At 43.5% G+C, this 21,222-nt stretch overlaps 1 protein-coding gene across 11 annotated transcripts in view; it reads right to left on the bottom strand.

The window, feature by feature from the left end:
* The window catches only part of ANK2 (ankyrin 2), a 602,743-nt gene that overhangs the window by 342,326 nt on the left and 239,195 nt on the right, over positions 1–21,222 (bottom strand). For 2 of the 11 annotated variants that reach the window (XM_075929770.1, XM_075929777.1), the window contains exon 1: positions 20,857–21,053. The exons of 3 other annotated variants lie outside the window; for them this stretch is intronic. In XM_075929770.1, the coding sequence (XP_075785885.1) occupies positions 20,857–20,940 (84 nt within the window). In that variant the 5' untranslated portion in view covers positions 20,941–21,053. Of the gene's footprint in view, positions 1–20,856; positions 21,055–21,222 lie in introns of those variants that run through there. 6 more of the 11 variants (XM_075929772.1, XM_075929789.1, XM_075929785.1 and 3 more) reach the window with 4 other exon arrangements.

Here is a 21,222-nt window from a genome sequence, read left to right as displayed (position 1 = left end):
AGATCAGAAAGGCTGCAATTTGCACATGTTGAGCTTTCACTTGTAATGAATTCCAAGGCCATGAAATGCACAATGCAAAAGCCACTGCAAAAACCACTGAAATCAATGAGGGTCTTCAGCTTATTTCTATGCTTGTTGGCTCATGCCATAAGGAGAATTGGTGGGTTGAGTACTCAGCTGCAGAGTGACCTTGTATAAGTTACTTAATCTCTCTGTGCCTCAATGTCCCCATCTGTAAAATGGGGAGAATGATACAGATATCCTTTGTAAAGTGCTTTGAAATCTACTGATGAAAAGCACTAAACAGTATTTTAAAACTTGGTACAGAATCTAGCACAATGGAATTCCAATCTCAGTGGAGTTATTATGCACTTCTGTACTATACATAATAAATAATAAATGCTACTATGTTTGTTATACTCTTTGACAGAAAAATAACTAAAATGATTTTTAAATTACAGTATTTTAATATTAAATGGTGCTTATATGTCCTTCCTGATACATAACAAGAAGTAGAAATTGCCTTATGAATCCTGCATAAAAAAAATCCAACATTTGACTTTTTCTCTCTCTCATTCTCACTTATGTTTCTGATGAAAGTTTACAAAACTAAGTGATTGGGCAACAAAATGGCAAATGAAATTTAATGTTGATAAGTGTAAAGTAATGACACTGGAAAAAATAATCCCAACTATGTGTACAATATGTTGGAGACTAATTTAGCTATAACTACTCAAGAGAGAGATCTTAGAGTCATTGTGGATAGTTCTCTGAAAACAGCCACTCAATGTGCAGTGGCAGTCAAAAAAGCAAACAGAATGTTAGGAATCATTAAAAAGGGGACAGAGAATAAAACAGAGAACATCTTATTGCGTCTATATAAAACCATTGTGTGCCCACATCTTGAATACTGCATACAGATGTGGTCGCCTCATCTCAAAAAAGATATATTGGCATTGAAAAAAGTTCAGAAAAGGGCAAAAAAATTATTAGGGGTTTGGAACAGGTCCCATATGAAGAGAGATTAAAAAGACTAGGACTTTCCAACTAAGAAAAGAGGAGATTAAGGGGGAATATGATAGAGGTCTATAAAATCATGACTGGTGTAGAAAAAGTCAATACGGAAAAGTTATATACTTGTTCCCATAACATAAGAATTAGCTATCACCAAATGAAATTAATAGGTAACAGGTAGCAAATTAAAATAATAGGTAGCAAGCCTGTGAGACTTCTTGCCAGAGGATGTCATGAAGATCAGAACTTTAACAGCATTAAAAAAAGAACTAGATAAATTCATGGGGGTTAGGTCCATCAATGTCTATTAGCCAGGATGGGTAGGAATGGTGTCCTTAACCTCTGTCTGTGGGTGATAGGAGAGGGACCACTTGATGATTATCTGTTCTGTTCACTCTATCTGGGACATCTGGCATTGGTCACTACGGGAAGAGAGGATACTGGGCTAGATGGACCTTTGGTCTGACCCAGTATGCTCATTCTTATGTTCTACAACAGTATTTATTAAACTGTGTTCCATGGCACACCGGTGTGCCGCAGAGAACAACTGAGTTCTTTTTGAGGGGTGGGGGTAAAGCCCCCCCTTTTTTTGGCTCAACAAAAAACCCTTGGTGTTCCTTAATAAAAAAAATTATTGACTGGTGTTCCTCGGTCTTAAAAAGTTTAAGAAACACTGTTCTACAACATTACACATTTTCTTCCTTTTACAGAGAACTTTTCAATTTTATTTATCCATATATTGCACCATATTATGAAACTCGAAAAGTGAACTTATGAAAGAATTTAAACAAAGTTCCCAACCCTAGAACTCTTACTCAGTCCAACTCATAGTCCATTCACCTTGGGCTATAACATCAAACCCTAACAGATGACTCTTCACTGACCCTTCAGTATGTTGACCTGTCCTTACAGTTATACATATTGTGACTCTCAGTCACTTCAATTAATGAAAGCTGTCCTTTTTGTTCAATTACTTTTACCACTTTCCTTTAATGACTTTTTAAATTGGACTTGTCTGGTTTTCATTTGGATAGTCACATTATTCTGAAGAGATTTTCAGTGTCCACTTTGTTTTTACTGATCACACTGCAATCCAAATTGCATAATTTCTCCTAAGAGCTGTGTTTGGATTGGTGCAGACTACAGCACATCCACTCCCCCAGCAATGAGCTCTTGAAAGAGCTCCATCTCAAGAACTCCAGGGAGTGCACCTGCTGCACTACCCAGTCGCACTGTGCAACATGCGCTCCTACCTGCAACAAGGGTTTTCGTCTCTTGGGGCACTTCTAGGGAATAGTCCTTGTCTTCCCTGGTGCAAAGGGATTACAACGAAGATCTTATCAGCACTGAAACCTCTATGGCAAGTGCACTGCAGGAACTTCCAGAAGCAATTAATACATATTAAAAAGAACAGTAGTACCTGGACTTCATGCAGGGAGTACAAGGCCAGGGAGAAGTCTTTCTGTGCCAGCCTATACTCAGTGTTGTATGTATCCAAGCAAAAGCCAAAACCCCATTCAGCCCTACACTGTATGAATGGAAGTTACACTTCCCCTAGAGTAACCTGTTGCTGATATTCCCAGCATCTGAATAGGAGGCCTGTGTTCTTTAACTGGAGCATTAAGACTTTGGACAAAGCACTGACCTTTAGAGTAGGAACAGAATGTATTTCCAATCTTTGCTTGCTCTCTTGCTTATTTTGAGAAGGCTGGAGTCATCAGAGTGTCATCAATTAGAGTAAAACAGTTAAAGCTCTGGTGGAAAAGCCAGCTCATAAAGCTTCTTTTATCAGTATTTCAAAGCTAATGAGAATGAATCACATCTGGATTGGAAATGCTCTATTCATTCCAGCACTTCTGTTCCCAATCTTTAACATGTTCCATTTCAATATTTTATAACATATACATTTGCATCAACTTGGGCTCAAATTCTCTGTTGATGTAACCTGGCCAAGTCCCCTTTGACTGCAATGGAGCTACAATGATTCGAGCTGAAGAGCTAGCCCTCTGTGGTCGGTTAGTTGCCTAGACAAAAACAAAAACACACTATGAATGTGTCTGAGTTTCCTCTCATGTAAATTAACTCCTTTGACTCTTATCAGTATAAATATTAGAGCAATCAGTCAAATCTTGATAATTGTTTTCATGATAAATATCTATAAACCAGGCATGGCCAAACCATGGCTTGCGAGCTGCATGGGGCTCTTTAAGGAATGGACTGCAGTTCCCAGAACTTGGAACTTCACTCTACAGGAAGGCTCAGGGCTCCAGCCCTCAGTGAGGCGCACCAAAGCTAGGGGCTCAAGCCCAGCTGGAGGGCAAGTGGAAGCTTGGAGTTTCAGCCCCACGGTGGCGAGTCAGTGCTCTTGGCTCCAAACCCATCTGAGAGGGAAGCTAGGCTGGACTTCAGCCCAGCCTAGAAGGGGTGTTGCTCCTGGGGGCCTCAATCTCAATGAAGTGGCAAGCTGGTGCTGGGGCTTCAGCCCTGAAGGTGGTGCTAAGGCTGTGGCTTCATAGGAGCACATGCTGATAACAACAAGAAATTGTCTCAAGGTACAGACCTTAGATCTTTTGATCTATGTACATGCTGCACACTACAGGTTGGCTACGTCTACACTGGCCCCTTTTCCGGAAGGGGCATGTAAATTTCACTAGTCGTCGTAGGGAAATCCGCGGGGGATTTAAATATCCCCCGCGGCATTTAAATAAAAATGTCCGCCGCTTTTTTCCGGCTTTTAAAAAAGCCGGAAAAGAGCGTCTAGACTGGCCCCGATCCTCCGGAAAAAGTGCCCTTTTCCGGAGGCTCTTATTCTTACTTCAAAGTAAGAATAAGAGCCTCCGGAAAAGGGCACTTTTTCCGGAGGATCGGGGCCAGTCTAGACGCTCTTTTCCGGCTTTTTTAAAAGCCGGAAAAAAGCGGCGGACATTTTTATTTAAATGCCGCGGGGGATATTTAAATCCCCCGCGGATTTCCCTACGACGACTAGTGAAATTTACATGCCCCTTCCGGAAAAGGGGCCAGTGTAGACGTAGCCGTTGTGTTTACTGTTCCTAAGTCGCAGCTGTAAATATTTTTAGATTTAAGTGTGAATCCTACATTACTTTTGTGGATGACAATGACATGCAAAATGCAAATATGAAGAACAAAACTGAAGTTTTGAGCCAGAATGTGAGGAAGAATTTGCAATCAGTAACAAAGGTGGCATACACCTGTGCCTTATCTGCAATGCATTGCTCTCTCATTACAAAGTGTCACTACAAAATAAATCACAATAACTTTTCCTCTAAATAAACAAACAACCCGAAGTGTTGACATAAAGAATACACTTGACAAAGCATAGACAAATGCTGATGTATTGCTGGATAAATTTGTCCATGTTGCAATGGATAGAACACGGGAGGAGAGGAAAAGCCTTATCAGACTTTTGAAAAGCGATTCCAAATTTCCAGACTTTCTCCTTGTTCATTGCGCATATCTCACGGACAGAGACTTCAAGTACCAAAATGTTACAAAAAGAGTCCTCGAAATTTTCATTTTAATCCACTTGAAGACTCTTTGATGGTTCAAAAGTGTCATTAAAGAGCTGGATTTTGAAGACAAACCTAACATTGTCTCTTTCTACTCTACTGTGCGGTGGTTATCAACCAGCAATGTTGTTAATAGGTTTGTGGAATTGTTGGAGCCTATCTTCTTTTTCTTTAAGGAAAGATAAAGTCTTAACAACTGAAAGATGAGCAATGGATGCAGGAAAGAGAAGTTACTCACTCTGTGCAGTAACAATGGTTCTTTGAGATGTGTGTCCCTGTGGCTGTTCCATAGTTGGTGTCGGGCCTGTCACAGCACCACAGATTGGAGATTTTTACAGTGTCCAGTATGTCAACGGGGAGATCACTCAAAGAAGAATAGCTATTTTTCACTGATATTATGCAGCATCTGCAAACTCTCAACTTGGCACTCTGAAGGAAGGGTAAGATTATTTCTGACCTTACTTGGACAGTCTTCATCTTCCACAACAATTTAAAATTTCTGTACACTGTGTCAAGAGATTTCAACTTCTTTCCTCATCTCAAGAGTAGGGGAAACACATTCCCTTAAATCAAAGTTGAATATCACAAATTCAAGAAATACAGAGGTAAATTACAAGGACTGCTTGACTTTCAGAGCAGGTTTGAAGACTTGCAGAAGCTGAGATTCTGCTTCATCTTTCTTGTAAACACCTTCATGGTCAACGTGATCGACGATGGCTGCCCGATTCCTAAAATCATGGGTCCAAAAACAATTTCCGGTTATCAGCATGTGCTCATATGAAGCCACAGCCTGGGTGCAACCTGCAGGGATGCAACATGTAAAAATGAAACTGCTGGAGCTCCTGGAAGACTAGGCTCTAAAGATGATGCACAAATAAAAATCGAGCTCTGGGAGCTTTTGCCAGGAACAAAGTATCCTCACTCAAGAAGACTAGTGTGCAACTCATTCTAATTTTGGCACAACACACTGCTGTGCATTGCTGTACCATGTGAAGAAGTTTATAAAATCAAAACATCATGTAATCCTTACATATCAATATCTGACTGAGCTCCTCCATAGCGCTTTGACAACTTAACCAGATTTCCAAAGACTTAGGACCAGGAAAAAGACCCAAAAGTCCACTAGCTCTAGCAGTAATTAGCCACGATACAGATTGCATCTCCCCTGATTCAGCACCATTGGGACTGGACTGGTCCCAGACCAGGGAATTTGCCAGACCAGGGACGTCAAAACTGCAGCCCAGAGCTTCAATCTCCCCACAGTGGCCCGGGACTCCACTGCTGTCTGGATCTCTACTCTCTCCCTGGTGGAAGAGCCACTTTCTCCATGGTGGCTTCACTGCTACCTGGGGCTTTGTGCTCTCACTGGTGGCTGGGGGCTCTGCTTTCTCCACAGTGGCTCTATTGCTGCCCGGGCTCTTCTACTGCCTGGTGGCTCTGCACATCCGGCAGCACTCTGCATCCACCTGGGGCTACATGCTCCCCCAAGCAACTTCCTGACACCTAGAGGATTTTGCACTTCCCCCAGCAGGCACACTGATGCCCACAGCTCCACCTTCTGTCCGGCGGCTCCTCACTCCCTCAGTAGCACCAGAGTTTCTGATTAGAACATATTTAAAATCCAGTCAAAATCAACCTTTGGGGGCCTCCATGTTTCTACCAGCAGTTCTGTGTCCCCCTCCAGCTTCCCCACTATGGCCTGGGGTGCTCTGCGCTCCCCTCTGGCAGCAGCGCTCCTCTCCCCTCCTCCACACCCCAAGACTACAGGCTTTGCTGCCCCTGGGGACTCCATTTTGGCCCCCTAGTTTGGCAATGCTCCTGGCCCTAGCCCCATGACTTATCCCATAAGTGCTTTCAAGGGATCACCCGAGGATGTTGGACCAGGGATGTTGCCACTCCAGGGAAGTCCAGATTACAGAGAGTTTCAACCTGTACAATAAATAGGATGTTACTATTAATTAAAATGCATGTGTAAAGATTGTTCTTTTCTAGTGACCCTTGAATTTCTGAAGATTATTGCATGCAGTTCAAAGGGAGACTAAATGTGGCCAGCCTTGCTATAAACTCACAATACTTTAATGCAGCGGTGGGGAATAATTTTTGATGGTGGGCCACTCTTAGAATTGGGTAAATGGTCAAGGGCCACACTCTTCCATGATATGAATGGAGGAGATGCGGGGTCTGGGGATGGAGTTTGGGTAGAGGAGGGAAAGATTAGGGAGTGTGGGGTCTGGGAGGGAATTTGGGAGACAGAGGGGGTTGTGACCTGGGGCCGGGGTTCTGGGTGCAGTCTGGTAGGGTGTATTTGTGCAGGAATGAAGATGCAGAGGATTTGGGTTATATGGTGTGGGGGGGTAGGAGGGAGAGTCTGGGGTGCCAGAGACGGGGTCTGACCAGGAGTCACTTACACAGTATAGCAGGCTTTCCTGCCTTCCATGCCCAGACACACTGTTCAGAGCAGCTGGCTGCGGGGGCCATGTGCTGCTCTGAGCACCGTGAGCTCCGGAGATGGGGGGATACTTCAGTGCTGCTTCAGTAGACACAAAGGACATTCACCTAGTGCAACAATTAAATGTACAATCATAAAGACCCATATCAATCACTACATACTGTGGTTAGCGTAATACTGGAAAACCCTTCTTAATATTTTCTTTGAATCAACTAAAAGAGAAACTGCAGTCAAGTTTGGAACATTCCTGGGGAGGGTATGTACATGAGGAAATTAATAGAGAGTTATAGTTTAATTTTATTTTAATTTGAAAACTATTATTCAGTTTTGATTTTTTAACAGGGATAATTTACTTAAGAGTAAAATGCTCCTCTCTGTTCACAGAGCAGTTGAGCTCAACTATGATATCCTGTTCTATCTACTTGATCTAGTTGGAATTCTGTGCATGAAAGAAGAGTAGAATATTGGCTGAGATCATCTTCCATGTGGACCTGAGAGGAGAACATTGTTTAAGTACAATCGAACAGTGACAGAATTCAATCAATGTTTACTTAAGCTTAAGTGGTTCCTTGTATTCAATGATCTCCAAGTTCTTTACAGTCGGTCCTCCAACACTTATCCCCATTTTAAAGAAGGAGAAGCTGAAGTGCATTTGTGCTAAATGATTTTCTCACTGACCACATGTGAGGCTCTCAGAGACCTGTAATAGACCCGAGGAATCCTGATCTCCAGCCTCTTCATCTCACTGCTAAATCACAAAGCAGATGAAGAGCATGTGGTAGGGAAAACTTTTCTTTTGTGAATTTATTAAGAATATATGTATCTTACATTAATTACAAACCCATTCCTGATAGTTATTGCTAGAGATGAATGGAAAACAAAACCATAAATTTGAATACTCCTAGACTATTTGATAAAGATCTGGATTTTGCACATTAGGCTTACCTCTAAATATAGTACACATTGTTTTAGGTACTTATTGCAAGTCTTGGTATAAAAATATAAATCACTATAAACAGTGGGCTGTTTCTCATTTACAGTAAGGCTACTTACTATCACTGCAGCCATGTGAAGTGGTCTTAAATGGATGTAAATGTGGGCTGAGAATAAATGCATATCAGACGTGTGGTGCGTACTGAAGTTAAAATACGTGTAGTTTAATACGCAGTACAAAAACTGGCACTGGTGTAACTATATCAGTGGGTTAGCTTCATGGATATAATCCCCCCCTCCTCCTCACAGTGTCAGAGATACACATCTACATTGGGAATTGGAACTCTTGACAGCATATTGATATAGTTACCCCAGTGCATAGCGTCTCTGGCACCAAGCACAAGAACACAAGCAGACGGCAAACAATGAGAACATGTGAAGAACAAAACCTTGTACAATGCAGTCCTGGGCACTGTTTAAATCACAGACAGCACTGACAGTAGTTACAGCAGGGTTGTGAAAGATGCTTCTGCCACTGAAATCAGGTAATGGGCATGATGTTACACTTTAGGAAGGAGGGCATAATCATGCAATGATCATTGATTGAAAAGGGGAAATGATCATGGAGAGCACCAGATATATGTTCTGACTTAACCCTGCCATGTGGGAAAGTAACACTTGCAACCAAAGAGAGACTAATGGCAGAGACTGCCACCAGCGAGAGACTACCAAAGAATAATGATTTAAATCTACATTTTTCTGGTTAGTGACAGATCAGATCTTATGAAAGCATTCCAGAGGTCTTAATCTGCTCCCACTCAACCCACTGGCGATTCATCATTAATGTATGGCCAGAATCCAATCCAGTAAAATACTTAGGACTACATGAAAAAGTATTTCAGTGCATAGCAACATGATGTGGAATGCAAATTATTCCATATCTAAGGGGAAACAACTCTTTTAGAGTCAGCATTACTCTATCCAGCAAGTTATTCTAGAGACTGAATATTTCAGCCAGGCTGCTCGTGTTGCTAGAGGCCTGAAACTGTTTAATCTGAACAGTCTCCCCCATATCCCCATGAGCATTGTTGCAATCTTGTCTTTAATAAACCCAAAGCTCTTTTGAGGATAAATTCTTTTTCAAGTAAAGGTTAAACCTCTTAAATCCGGAACTCTCTGGTCTGGCAACAGCTGTGGTCCACAAGGACCACGGCTGTTGCTGAACCAGAGAGAGCCCCAGCACTGGGGAGTGTGAGCCAGCCAGGAGCCCAGCTGTGGGGAGCCCAGCTCTGAGGAGCCCCACAAGCTGTGCCAGCAGCAGCCAAGGACTCCTATCTTGGAGGAGCCCTGAGCTTGACGAGGCAGCAGAAAGACTGGTGAACTCCATCCCAGGGGAGCCCCAGCTGGGCAGTTCAGGAGAGGAGCTGGCAAGCACTATCGGTGGGAAGGCCCAGCAGAGAACGGCAGCAGCGGGGCAGCCACCAAGCCCTGATCCCAGGGAGCCCCAGCTGGACACACATGGGTCCGAGGCAGCTGGGGAGCTCTGTCCTCGAGAAGCCTCAGCCAGCTCGCTGCGTCTGTGCCCGGCAATAGCAGGGCAGCAGCCCAGTGGCAGCAGGCTGGGAGGCCAGTGGCAGAGGAACCTCCCCATTCCCCATTCAGTAAATTCCCTCACTCAAGATGGGTCAGGTACTTCGTGTGCCAGACCAGCGAGGTCCAACCGGTAGTAGAAAGAAACAGTAAATGTAGTACTGAATATCTGTTTTATATAGTTTCAGTCTCCATCTTACAGCTGTTATTGGTATGCTCAGGACAGTAAATTATTTTGTAGTATTTACATATAACAGTTTTTACTTCCTGCTTCTGTCCTTGTGGTAGTTAATTAGTATTAAGAAATAAAGGAAAACCACACTGAAATGTTAATCATCCCTAATATGAGTGAAGTCTCTTCACCTTCCTTCTTGCTGCTTCTGCTGCTGACTGAGTGAAGGAGGATATAGCAGCAAGGTAAGAAGGTAAAAGGATCTAATTCTGAGATAAGGCTTACCAGCCAGCTCCAGACAGACCCGGGCTTCTCCTAGGGTTGCCAACTTTGTCATATTTAAAAACCTGACACTACAGGAGTGTCAGAACCTGCTCCACTGTTTTGTCTGAACCCACTCTCCTTCCTAACCACATCCCAGCTCATCCTGGGTTTGGAGGGTCTTGCGTTGGGAGACAAAAGTGGGAGCTGCAACCACTGACACAGGGAAGAGGTAGCCACAGCTGAGTAGGGGCTGGCTCTGGTGATGATCCAACATCTCCCTTCAGAGGGGTAGCAGAGTTACTCTGTAGAGGGGTAGCTGAGTTAGGGAGTTAACATCTCCCTGACTCCCCTACTTGCAGTAACTGGACTTCGGGTGTCTAATCAGTAGATCTGACTGAACACGGTCAAATCCCCTTTTCAAAAACCAAGCACCTGGGCACCCTTCCTTCCCCTCAAGCTAAATCAACACTTACTGATGCATGCAGAGAACAGGCACTCATTTAGCACAGGTATAAAAAAGGAGTGAAGAGAGTGAAACACTTCATGGCTTTCCTTGCTGCCTCCCCTACTAGGGATGTAAGTGACTAGTCCCTCGACTAGTCATTTCTCCCCCACACACAGACACATATGTTGCTGCGGGGCAGAGCAGGAGCCAGTGCCGGGTGGAGCGGTCTTAAAAATCAGTTCCCCCCCAACACCGTCTCCACAGGGGTTGGGGAGGCAGAGGGGTAGCAGGGACCAGGTGTGAGCCAGGAGTCAGCGGATTCCTGTCTTGCGCCTAATCTCAGATGCTGCACCTCTGCTTTTTAAAGGTACTAAGAGCCTGCTGACTCTTAATACATTTAAAATGCAGAAGTTCATCCGGGGGAGGGGGAGGGCGCTTGGTATGAGCTGGGAATCAGCTCCTCTTGGCTCAAACCAGGTGTTCCCCACTGCACTTCAGCCTTTTAAATGTATTAAGAACTGGTAGGCTGTAATACATTTAAAAGGCACAGCTGCAGAGAGGTTAGCTCCCGGGGCCAGGAGCTAACCCCACTGTGGCTTCCCCGCTTACAAACTAATTGATTAGTCAATGGAAATTCCATCGATTAGTCAATTAGTTGATTAAACTAAATTTGCCATCTTTATACTGCTGAAATCTTTCACTATCATGTAGCTACACATCAAGTGACAAATGTGGATGCAGCCTACATTTCACTGTGGCATGTATCTATGTAGGTATTGCCTGTATGGTACATGTTGCCATAAGTATATATAGTCTTGGACAATCCACCTGCCTAATATCCCCAAATATTTATACCCACTTTGCTCCCCAGAGAGCCCCCCCTTCAGAATCCAGTTACTTACATGCACAGGCCCCAGTATCACCCTAGCAACCTCTACATAATCCTCCAGTACCTTTTGACAGTTTGGGGCAGCTTTATAACCTCTCCCCATTGCTTCTTGAAGAGGGTGTGTTGATCATAAGTTTGACACTGTATGCAAAGGCCAATGCACAAATTGAAATAAAGTATGTACAGCAGACAGATGTTTAAATTAAAAATATGGAACCCCAGACTTTCCAAGGAAAGAATCAGAGGGAAGCTTGGGACAAGGAAAAATTGGCTGAGAACTCCTACTTTCTGGTTAAACCACTGTGGTTAGATATTTTCCAGCCTTTGAAAAGGAAACAAGTTTCTGGTCTTGATGAACAGAGGTTGCTTAGACCTAAATTTAAAGTCATAGTAACTGCTTTTGAACTGCTGCTTATTACTTCAGATGCAGTTGAGATGTCCCACTATTTACTGCATGAATGCCTGTCACAGACCATACAGCACTCAGTCACCATTCACAATCATCACAATATAACCAGAAATGACCTCTACATGACAGACCAATTTTTCAGGCTCGTTCATGCAGTTCAAAAGCTGGTATAACATTTTAATTCATTGACAAAGTCCACATTGTCACATACAAATAATATAGTTAGAATGCAAGTACCCAGTTTCTCCTTTGTATGTTCAAGTTGAGAGAGAGAGAGAAAGAGAGAGAGAGAGAGGTTGGCTTAAGACAGGGATGGGCAAAGGGGTCTCCACTGGCTGGATCCAACCCACCAAGCCAGTGGATCTGGCCCGTGGTCACCCTGCCACTCCCCAGCCAATCAAGACATGGGGACAGTGGGAGCATGCAAAGTGTCCTCCCCCCACGAGGGGCACGCAGCATTAGAGGAAACCATGAGCTGTTTTTATTGCCCACCCCTACCTTAAGGTATGCAACTCCATAACATAAATAATGTACCTTGAGTTGACATACATTAAGCCAACCTGCTCCTGTCTGCTTCCTTTACTTCTTGGCTGGCATGATTTTCCGCAAATTCTTTTAATGGAAAAGTTTTTCAGTTAAAAGCATTTGCGGAAAAGAGCATCTAGATTGGCACTGATGCTTTTCCGCAAAAGCACTTTTTGCGGAAAAGCGTCCGTGCCAATCTAGACGCAGTTTTGCGCAAGAAAGCCCTGGTCGCCATTTTTGCCATTGGGGCTTTTTTGCACAAAACAGTTTTTAGCTGTCTACACTGGCCCTCTTGCACAAAAACATTTCCAGAAAGGGCTTTTGCCCGAATGGGAACGTCAAAGCATTTGCGCAAGAAGCACTGATTTCGTACAGTAGAATGTCAGTGCTTTTGTGCAAAATCAAGCGACCAGTGTAGACAGCTGGCAAGCTTTTTGCGGAAAAACTTGCCAGTCTAGACGCAGCCCTTGTGACTGTGAGGAGTACCGGCACCAACCGGAGCCACCTCAGAATTTGTTTTAGCAGGTCTTAATGAGACCCGCTAAATCGAACACCAGAAAATTGCTCTCCAGTGCATAAGTACAGATGTGGCATAAGAATATGGTAGTCCAGACTTACAGGTATTTTAAGTCAGTTACCTGGACATTGTCCAGAAAAAAAAAGATGTCTCATACACTCCTGAAAATACAAAAACAGGTTAATTCAAAACAACATGGATGCCTGCTCTAATTCTCTCACCTGTTGTTTGCTGCATCCAGCTGGCTACTCACTTTGCTTACATACACGTAATCTGAGTTCGTTACGTTACATTTGCTCAACAATTTAGCAGATGTGAACATGTGAACACACACAAACATTTAAATATTCAATCTCTGTATGAGGTGCTCTCTAGAGAGAGGGTCTGTGTTTGCAATTTAGGTTCCTGAGGACATGGCTGAATAAATTGCAGTAATTGTGGTTTTGAAATGACTGTCTAACCTAAACATCACACAGTTTTCTATCACATGGTAAGTTGCTCAAAGAATATCCATAGCATTTATTTACTCCTTTGAGCACTGTATAACAAATAGCTTTGCATGACATATTATTATATACAGGGTTGTAATTGCTGGCTCTGAATAAACCTACTGTGCAAATGTGTGTATTGCTCTGAACATACAGAATCATGTACAATTCTGTTTTATATTAAATACATTCTATTCACTCTGATGATCTGAAAGATGTGGTAGAACGATGCCTAAAACAAGGGTGAGCAATAATTTTTGATAGGAGCGTCACTCCAAGAATTTGGAAAGTGGTCAAGGGCCGTACTCTTCCATGGTATTAAAGGAGGAGGTGTGCAGTCTTGGATGGAGGTTGGGTGCAGAAATGAACTTGCAGTAAGGGACTGGGGTGGAGTTTGGGTGGAGGGGGTTGCGACCTGGGGCAGGAGTATAGAAGAAGGTGCAGGGATTTGGGTTATGACCGGGGGCAGGGGATTGGGATGCAGGGTCTGGGAGGGGGTATGGGTGCAAGAGTGGGACTGAAGAGGGTTTGGGTTACATGTGGTAGGGATGCATGGTGTGAGAGAAAGGGAGGGACTGGAAGGACAGAGGCATTACCTGGGAGGCTCCAGGCCAGGAGGACCCTCAGGCAGGCTCCCTGCCTGCCCCACCCCACACACTGCTCAGAGCAGCCGGCTGGGGGGACCACATGTTACTCAGAACGCTGCACGTGGGGGAGGGGTGGTTCTTGCATTGCCTGTCTTGCAAACAGACAGCTCCCATTGACTGGTGTCCAACCAAAAGGAGCTACAAGATTATGCTGTGGTTGAGGGTGGTGCACAAGGCCTCTTCCCACTCCTCCTGGGCTTGCAGCACTTATAGAAGCACATGGCCCCTGCAGCCAGCTGCTTTGAGCAGTGTGCACGGTGAGGCAGTCTGGGAGCTTGTCTTAGGCTATGTCTACATTAGAGTTTTTCCAGAGGTATCCCAGAAAAACTCTGTCACGTCCAGGGAATGTGTGCACTTTTTTGGATCAGTTTCCGAAAAAGTAGGCATATTCCTTCAGAAGCCCTGTACTCCTCATTTTATGAGGAATAAGGGCTTTTCTGAAAGAGGTTTTTCCCACATTTGGCCCCTTGTAGATGGGCCAAATGTCGGGAAAAAACCTTTTCTGAAAAAAGAATTGGAAAAAAAGATACTCACATTGTAGATCGCAATTTGCGTACCTTTTTCCGAAAAAGAACTGCAATGTAGACATAGCCTGCGGCTCCTCTTAGGGTACGTCTAGACTACATGCCTCTGGCGCCAGAGGCATGTAGATTAGGCTACCAGACATAGTAAAATGAAACGGTGATTTAAATAATCGCCGCTTCATTTAAATTTACATGGCTGCCGCGCTGAGCCGACAAACAGCTGATCAGCTGTTTGTCGGCTCAGCGCGATAGTCTGGACATGCGGGTGTCGACATCAAAGGTATTTGTCGACCACCCAGGTAAACCTCCTGGGATGAGGAGCCATGTAAATTTAAATGAAGCGGCGATTATTTAAATCACCGCTTCATTTTACTATGTCGGGTAGCCTAATCTATATGCCTCTGGCGACAGAGGCATGTAGTCTAGACGTACCCTTAGACTGCAGTCTGGATCAGGCTGCTTGTCGGGCTGCATTTTGCCCACTCCTTGTTTAAAAATATAATTAGACAATATCATCACTGTGCTTTTCTGCAAGCGGGGGTGCCAAAAGCCTGCACAAATAAGGTGGGGAGCGGCTCAGTGCTTCATGAATTGCCAAGCTCCGGGGCAACTGCCCTCTTGCCTCCTCCCTCCCTCGCCCATCAAAGGGCCTCTATACAAGTGTAAGAGAAGGCCAGAACAATGTAGTAAATTAGTATTCTTTTGTACAGATATGATTCTAGGCTTTTTGGTGATTGACTTGCTGCATTTAAAAAATTGTTCTCATGTAGTAAAATCTGTACTCAAAAAGGTATATTATTACAATTATAGGCTGCAACTCTTCATGAGCCAAAGGAAGAACTAACCCTGGAGTATGGATTAAAGCAGGAGTGGGCAAAATGCAGCCTGTGGGCCAGCTTCAGCCCACCAGATATGACCCGCAGCCCAGCAAGAGCCTTGAGGAGGCCCTGCCTCTACACACCACTCAGAGTGGTCAGCCGCGGGAGTTAAAGGCATCTTTGAGCACTGCCTCAGGTGCAGGGGGCGGGGGATGACAGGGAGAAGAGGCTTCGCACACTGCCCCACTCCCAACACAGAACCATTGGCCAGTTTCTATCTGCTACCAACAGCAATTAAACCTGAAGAACAAAAAACAAACAGAAAAAAAAAGTGACAAAGGAAATTTTGACCATGTAGTTTATTTTTACACCAAGAACCAACAATAAAGCTTGTCGGGTAACATAAGATGGGGGCCAGATTCTGATCTCAGTAACACAACTGTTAAGACTGGACCCAATTCTCTCCTTAGTTACACCTATGAAAATTGGAAATAACTCCACTGAAGTCAATGGAAGTACAGGCAGTCCCCGACTTATGCGGATCCGACTTATGTCGGATCCGCACTTACGAACGGGGCTTTCTCGCCCCGGAAGTCGGGGCGAGAAAGCCCCGTTCGTAAGCTGCTCCGGTGCCCCTGGTCTGCTGGAGACCGTCCCCAGAGGCGCGGGACCCCCCCGCGGCTGCGGCTTCAGTCCGGGAGCCTGTGGTCTGCTGGGGACCGTCCCCAGCAGACCACAGGCTCCCGGACTGAAGCCGCAGCCGTGGCGGGGTCCCTCGCCTCTGAGGCTTTGCCAGAGCAAAGCCTCAGAGGCGCGGCACCCCGCTGCCGCTGCGGCTCTGTTCCCCGTGTCCCTGGTCTGCTGGGGGGGGGGCGCAGCTAGTGTGCTCCCCCCCCCCCCAGCAGACCAGGCTTTTGTTTTGGACTCTGGGGCAGAGCAGCTGGGGCGCTGCCGATTGGTCCTACAGCACCCGCTCTGGGCACTACTGGACCAACCCGGCAGCACCCCAGCTGCTCTGCCCCAGGTCCTGATTCAACCGCTGCTGGTCAGTTTCAGCAGCGGCTGAATCAGGACGCCTGGGGCAGAGCAGATGGGGTGCTGCTGGGTTGGTCCAGTAGCACCGAGGAGCAGCGCTACTGGAGCAACCCAGCAGCACCCCAGCTGCTCTGCCCCAGGCGTCCCCAAGTCAGCTTCTGCTGAAACTGACCAGCGCTGAGTACAGGAAGCCCCAGGCAGAGTTGCTCTGCCCCGGGGTTCCTGGAATCAGCTGCTGATCAGTTTCAGCAGCAGCTGACTTGGGGACGCCTGGGGTTCTTAAGTTGATTCTGTATGTAAGTCAGAACTGGCGGTCAGTTTCAGCAGTGTCTGAATCTGGACACCAGTTCCGACTTACATACAGATTCAACTTAAGAACAAACCTACAGTCCCTATCTTGTACGTAACCCGGGGACTGCCTGTACAGGTTTGCAAAGTGGTGTGAGAGAATAATTTGACCCACTGAGTTTAAGAATGTACCTTTGTTAGCTGGACTGCTCATCAATACGCAAGAAGATTGTTGATTTGGCTTCAAATTAGAATTGCTAAATTTGGTTAGTTTTATTACAAACTACTTTAGTGACTCTAATGTGGATGAGAAAAAGAAATGATTTATTAGCATAACTGTTCTTCACTAGCTCCTTCTGCCCTTTAAAACACTGCAGTAGATATCTGTGGTAAAATTCTGCATTCAACTGAAATTTGCAGAGGTTATTCTCTCGTAGGATGTGGGGGAAGGAGAGGTAGTAGGGTTGTACTACTCAGGTAAGAGCCTATCTATTGACACAAAGAGTAGTGTTGACGGTGTCCATTTGCAGGAATAGTAGCAGAGATTGAGAGATAGAGTTAACTGATGAAGCCTGGATGGGGCAGAGCTAAAGGAAAATAAAAGTGGGAAACATAGAACAAACAAAATGCAGCAGATGGGAACTATTATTTTGGAAATCTCCATGTTGATTTTACAGGAAGACTGACCACTGGTTAAAAATTTACTTCTGGTGGCAATCACAACAGCTATGCCTAATAAATTTTAATGACAACTCATTAGCTTGTTTTCTACAAATATAAAGATCAATAGATACAGAATATTCCTCTGAATTTGGCAGAGGAAAAAATGAAGTAATCTGCTAAACTAATACTAATAAGTGTTTAAATAGCCACATTTATAGTCATTAAAGCTGAACAGCCTGTAAGTGTCATTCAACCTCTGCGAGTCAGGCTACAATATTTACAAACACAGACCCACAGGAGAGACGCAAAAGATATTTAAAATGAAAAAGGGCAAATGTGAAACTACTGGCTAAGCTTAAAATAGGTGAAAGATTGAGGTTTAGAAAAATAAACATACTAATCACACTAGGCTAGCTTCAAATACATTATATAATCAATTTTTTGATGTAACAAACTGGGGGAAAAAACGTTCTCTAAGAACTCGCAGATCCTTTCATGCAAGTCTCCAGTGCTAACACCAGGCTCTATGTCATCTCTATTGATTTGTCCTTTTAAGTACAAGGCTAATCTGCAAAGTGACTGTTCCCATCTTACACCACACCAAACTCCAATAGTTACACTTTTTCCTCTTATTTATTCTATGGTGGGGCCTAGATGCCTTAGCTGAGGCCATGGTTGCATGGTGCCTGACACTACAAGCAGATAGTGAGAGGCAATCCCCAAAGTAAAATCGATCTTGACAAACAAGTAATGCAACTGTTCAGACTGGACATCTTTATTATTACGAGAACGACCATTTCTGCATCCATCAATGACACACGCTGGTATGTTTTATGATCACTAGTGTAATAAAAATCTGTGGATTTTAGAAATCCTCTTGCCATCTGTGATTGCATTACTGGAATCAGGAACAAGTTAACTTGTTTTTTTTATTGTAGCACATTTGTTGACATTTGTGGTCCTCTCGATGCATGGGCATCAGGAGGACCACAAATGTCAACAAATGTGCTACAATAAAAAAAACACATTTCTCATGACAATAACGTACTATATTAAGAAATTAATTTAATAGAATCATAAAACTCAGCAAGTGTTTTTAGACCTCCTGGAAAGTGTTCACCATGCAACAGGATGATGCACCAGGAGCTACCAGGGTGATTACAGGAATTAGCACTATGGCAACACACAGCTTGGGTGTTGCAACAGGCAGCAGGTGCACAGGGCCAAAGACATCGGATTGTGCTCCACATATGAGATACAGTATGTCAGTCCAAAAGGGCTGGCTTTACTTTAAGAATTATTCCACTGTGCTGAATGTAGCAGCTAACCTGTTCGTGCTGCTCCTCCACCATTGTTCTACTGTATCTTCTCTCTCTGATGTAAGTTTTTACTTTCAGCTAATTCTTAGCATTCACATTTTCTTCCAGAGGAAACCATCAAAAAAATTCAGCCACACTGAATGTGTAATTAAAAAAAAAATCACTCTAGAAACTTAGGAAGCAAAGTTCCACCATGCAGGCAAGTCCTTTTGTATGCTTCAAGCCTCAACATCTAATGCACGCAAGCACAGTTATAATATGTGCTGAGTAAATTACTAAGACCATGACACTTAGAGATTATTTTCTTGTACTTCAACTGAAATAGCTCAAATTATTTTTTTAAAATTATCAAAAGATTATATTAAAGGGAAACCTAATTATATTTTTGAAAGATGTAGATATAATAGCCCGTGGGAGACTCTGGACTTTTTTTTAAAAAATACATACACGTTGCGATGCATTCAGACATCACACAAGTGTCAGACGCACACATTTAAAAACGACCTAAAGGATGTGTAACTCAAAAATCAGAGATGGAAAAGACCTAACTATATTATTAGATCTTCTAGCCCATCTTCCTACAAATGCAAGACTGTTTTCAGTTCCTCTAATTACAATACAATAGCACCTGATTACCTGGTTTACTTATGTATATGCCCATCCACACACACAAATGAGTTTTACAAACACCAAGGTAAAGGTCCTTTGAAATTTGGTCCTAAAACTTAAGAGGTAAAACAAGGCAGAAATGCCTCATCTTAATTTTAAAACCCAATGTGCTGTATAAAATTCCCCACTGTGTGGAGGCTGAGGCAATATTCCAGGCCCAGTGGAGTGAGGATGTTTCTGCCTTCCCTCAGTTTTCTTGCTTTGGCTAGATAATGTCATATACTGTGTAGTTATTCAAACACAGGCTTCTTTGTGAGATAAAAAGGTACATATCATATCTATTATCTATAAAGAAATTTCCTTTATTGTACAAACCCCATTTTCTAAATTCCTGTGTTGATTAGTCTCCATTATACTCACCATATACAATCAGGTTTCTAAAAGTGAAGTGGTTCATTTTTATGGAACACAATATCATAAGAGTATAAAGTTTTAAAAGGAAACTAGAAAATACATTAGTGAATATTCACTGCAAGCTTTGTTTTTAGTGACTAGATTTTACTTCACTTTGAGCAATATCTTACTACATGGCTTGTCCCATTGAAATCAATCAGATTTACTTAGAGAACAAGGTGTTACTCAGTGAGAGGCAGAGTCAAGCCCTTAATAAATAAAACATGGATGGATGATGGCTGAGGTAAGTCTGTGCCTTATCTGCCATTTTACCATTTTGCAGGATCATCTACGTTATCATAAAAAGAAAGACAAAAACAGTCGAAAGCAATTAGTTGATTTAACCAATGATCTTAATTGTAAGAGGGCACTACTTCTAATGAGGAGATCAACTGTTGGGTACTAGCAGCTGTAAAAAAAAAAAATCAAATCACTAGAGACAGCCTAGCTGTAGAGAAAGTGCCTTGGAAATTGGGTGTGGCTGTATAGTTTTACCTCATTAGTTTTCACCACTGAAGTGCTAGAGGGATCTATACAAAACACTGAATTCTGAACTGTATTTTTTAAATTGACATTATTCTTCCATTTAACTATTTTCTTAAACCAACATGAGAGGTCCAGAACTTTCTTGTCAAATTAAATTAAAGGTAGATAAATTAAATTGCAGATACATTTCAAGTCATTCAAAATAAAATAAAATAGAAGTCCAATCATGCCCTTATGTAAAATTTCTTCTGTCACAACTAATTGCCTATATCTGAAAAGGGATATACTGAATCCAGTGCTGAAAGGCACTTGCTGTCTAATGAAGTCAAGATTAAAGCAACAAAATAGGCAGCTGCTTGTCAAAAAAGCCTTTCACTTCACTGCCCAGATTGATTAACACAATATTATTAGTTCACCGTTCAACACACGCCAGACACCCTAGGATCTTCTCTCTTACCAGGTTAGCTATGGAGACATCCATCGGTGGCAGCAACAAAATCCCTCTCTAAGCTTCACGTACACCACACACCTTAGCTGTGTACACATCACAGTATCTCAGTCAGATTACCCACCATGAGCTCTACATTAAACTACAATGCTATAAATGCTATCAATGAACAAGTCAATGCTGCTTGCCTTTCCCTCATCTACAGAGCAAGTGGAAAGCTACAGACATCTCTCCGCACTTCAACTAAAGAAGCTCGATCCTCCAGCATCCTTATTACCTAAGCCACTCCTATAGTCTCGCTCTCTTTCCTCTCACACCATTTTTGCTGTCTCCATTCACATTACCTTCTTAGGTCTCTTCCTCCTCTGGTTACTGCCGTTGTACTTCTCCCCACCATCGCTTTTCTGGGCTGCTTCTTCATTCATCATATTGCACAATTTCAAAACCAAAGAGCTCTGCCATTAAACCCTCCCGACTGTCCAGACCATTAGTGAGTATGTCACTTGCTGGAGAGGAGGAGGGGTGTCTATGCGTGTGTGTGTGTGTGTGTGTGTGTGTTGGGGGGGTGGGAGGGAAGAGGGCGTGCTGGGAGGGTGAGCATGATGATGTTGCCATGGCAGCAGCTGCCACAACTGTTTATCTGACTGCATTGTTAAATCTGATTCAACCAATTACCAAAAGAGTCTGGATGCTTTACAATGAAGAAAGCC

This window comes from Pelodiscus sinensis, chromosome 5 (genome assembly GCF_049634645.1).
Source record: "Pelodiscus sinensis isolate JC-2024 chromosome 5, ASM4963464v1, whole genome shotgun sequence".
NCBI lineage: Eukaryota > Metazoa > Chordata > Testudines > Trionychidae > Pelodiscus > Pelodiscus sinensis.
Note: the sequence above shows the minus strand (reverse complement) of the source record. Positions and strands in the feature narration are given on the sequence as shown.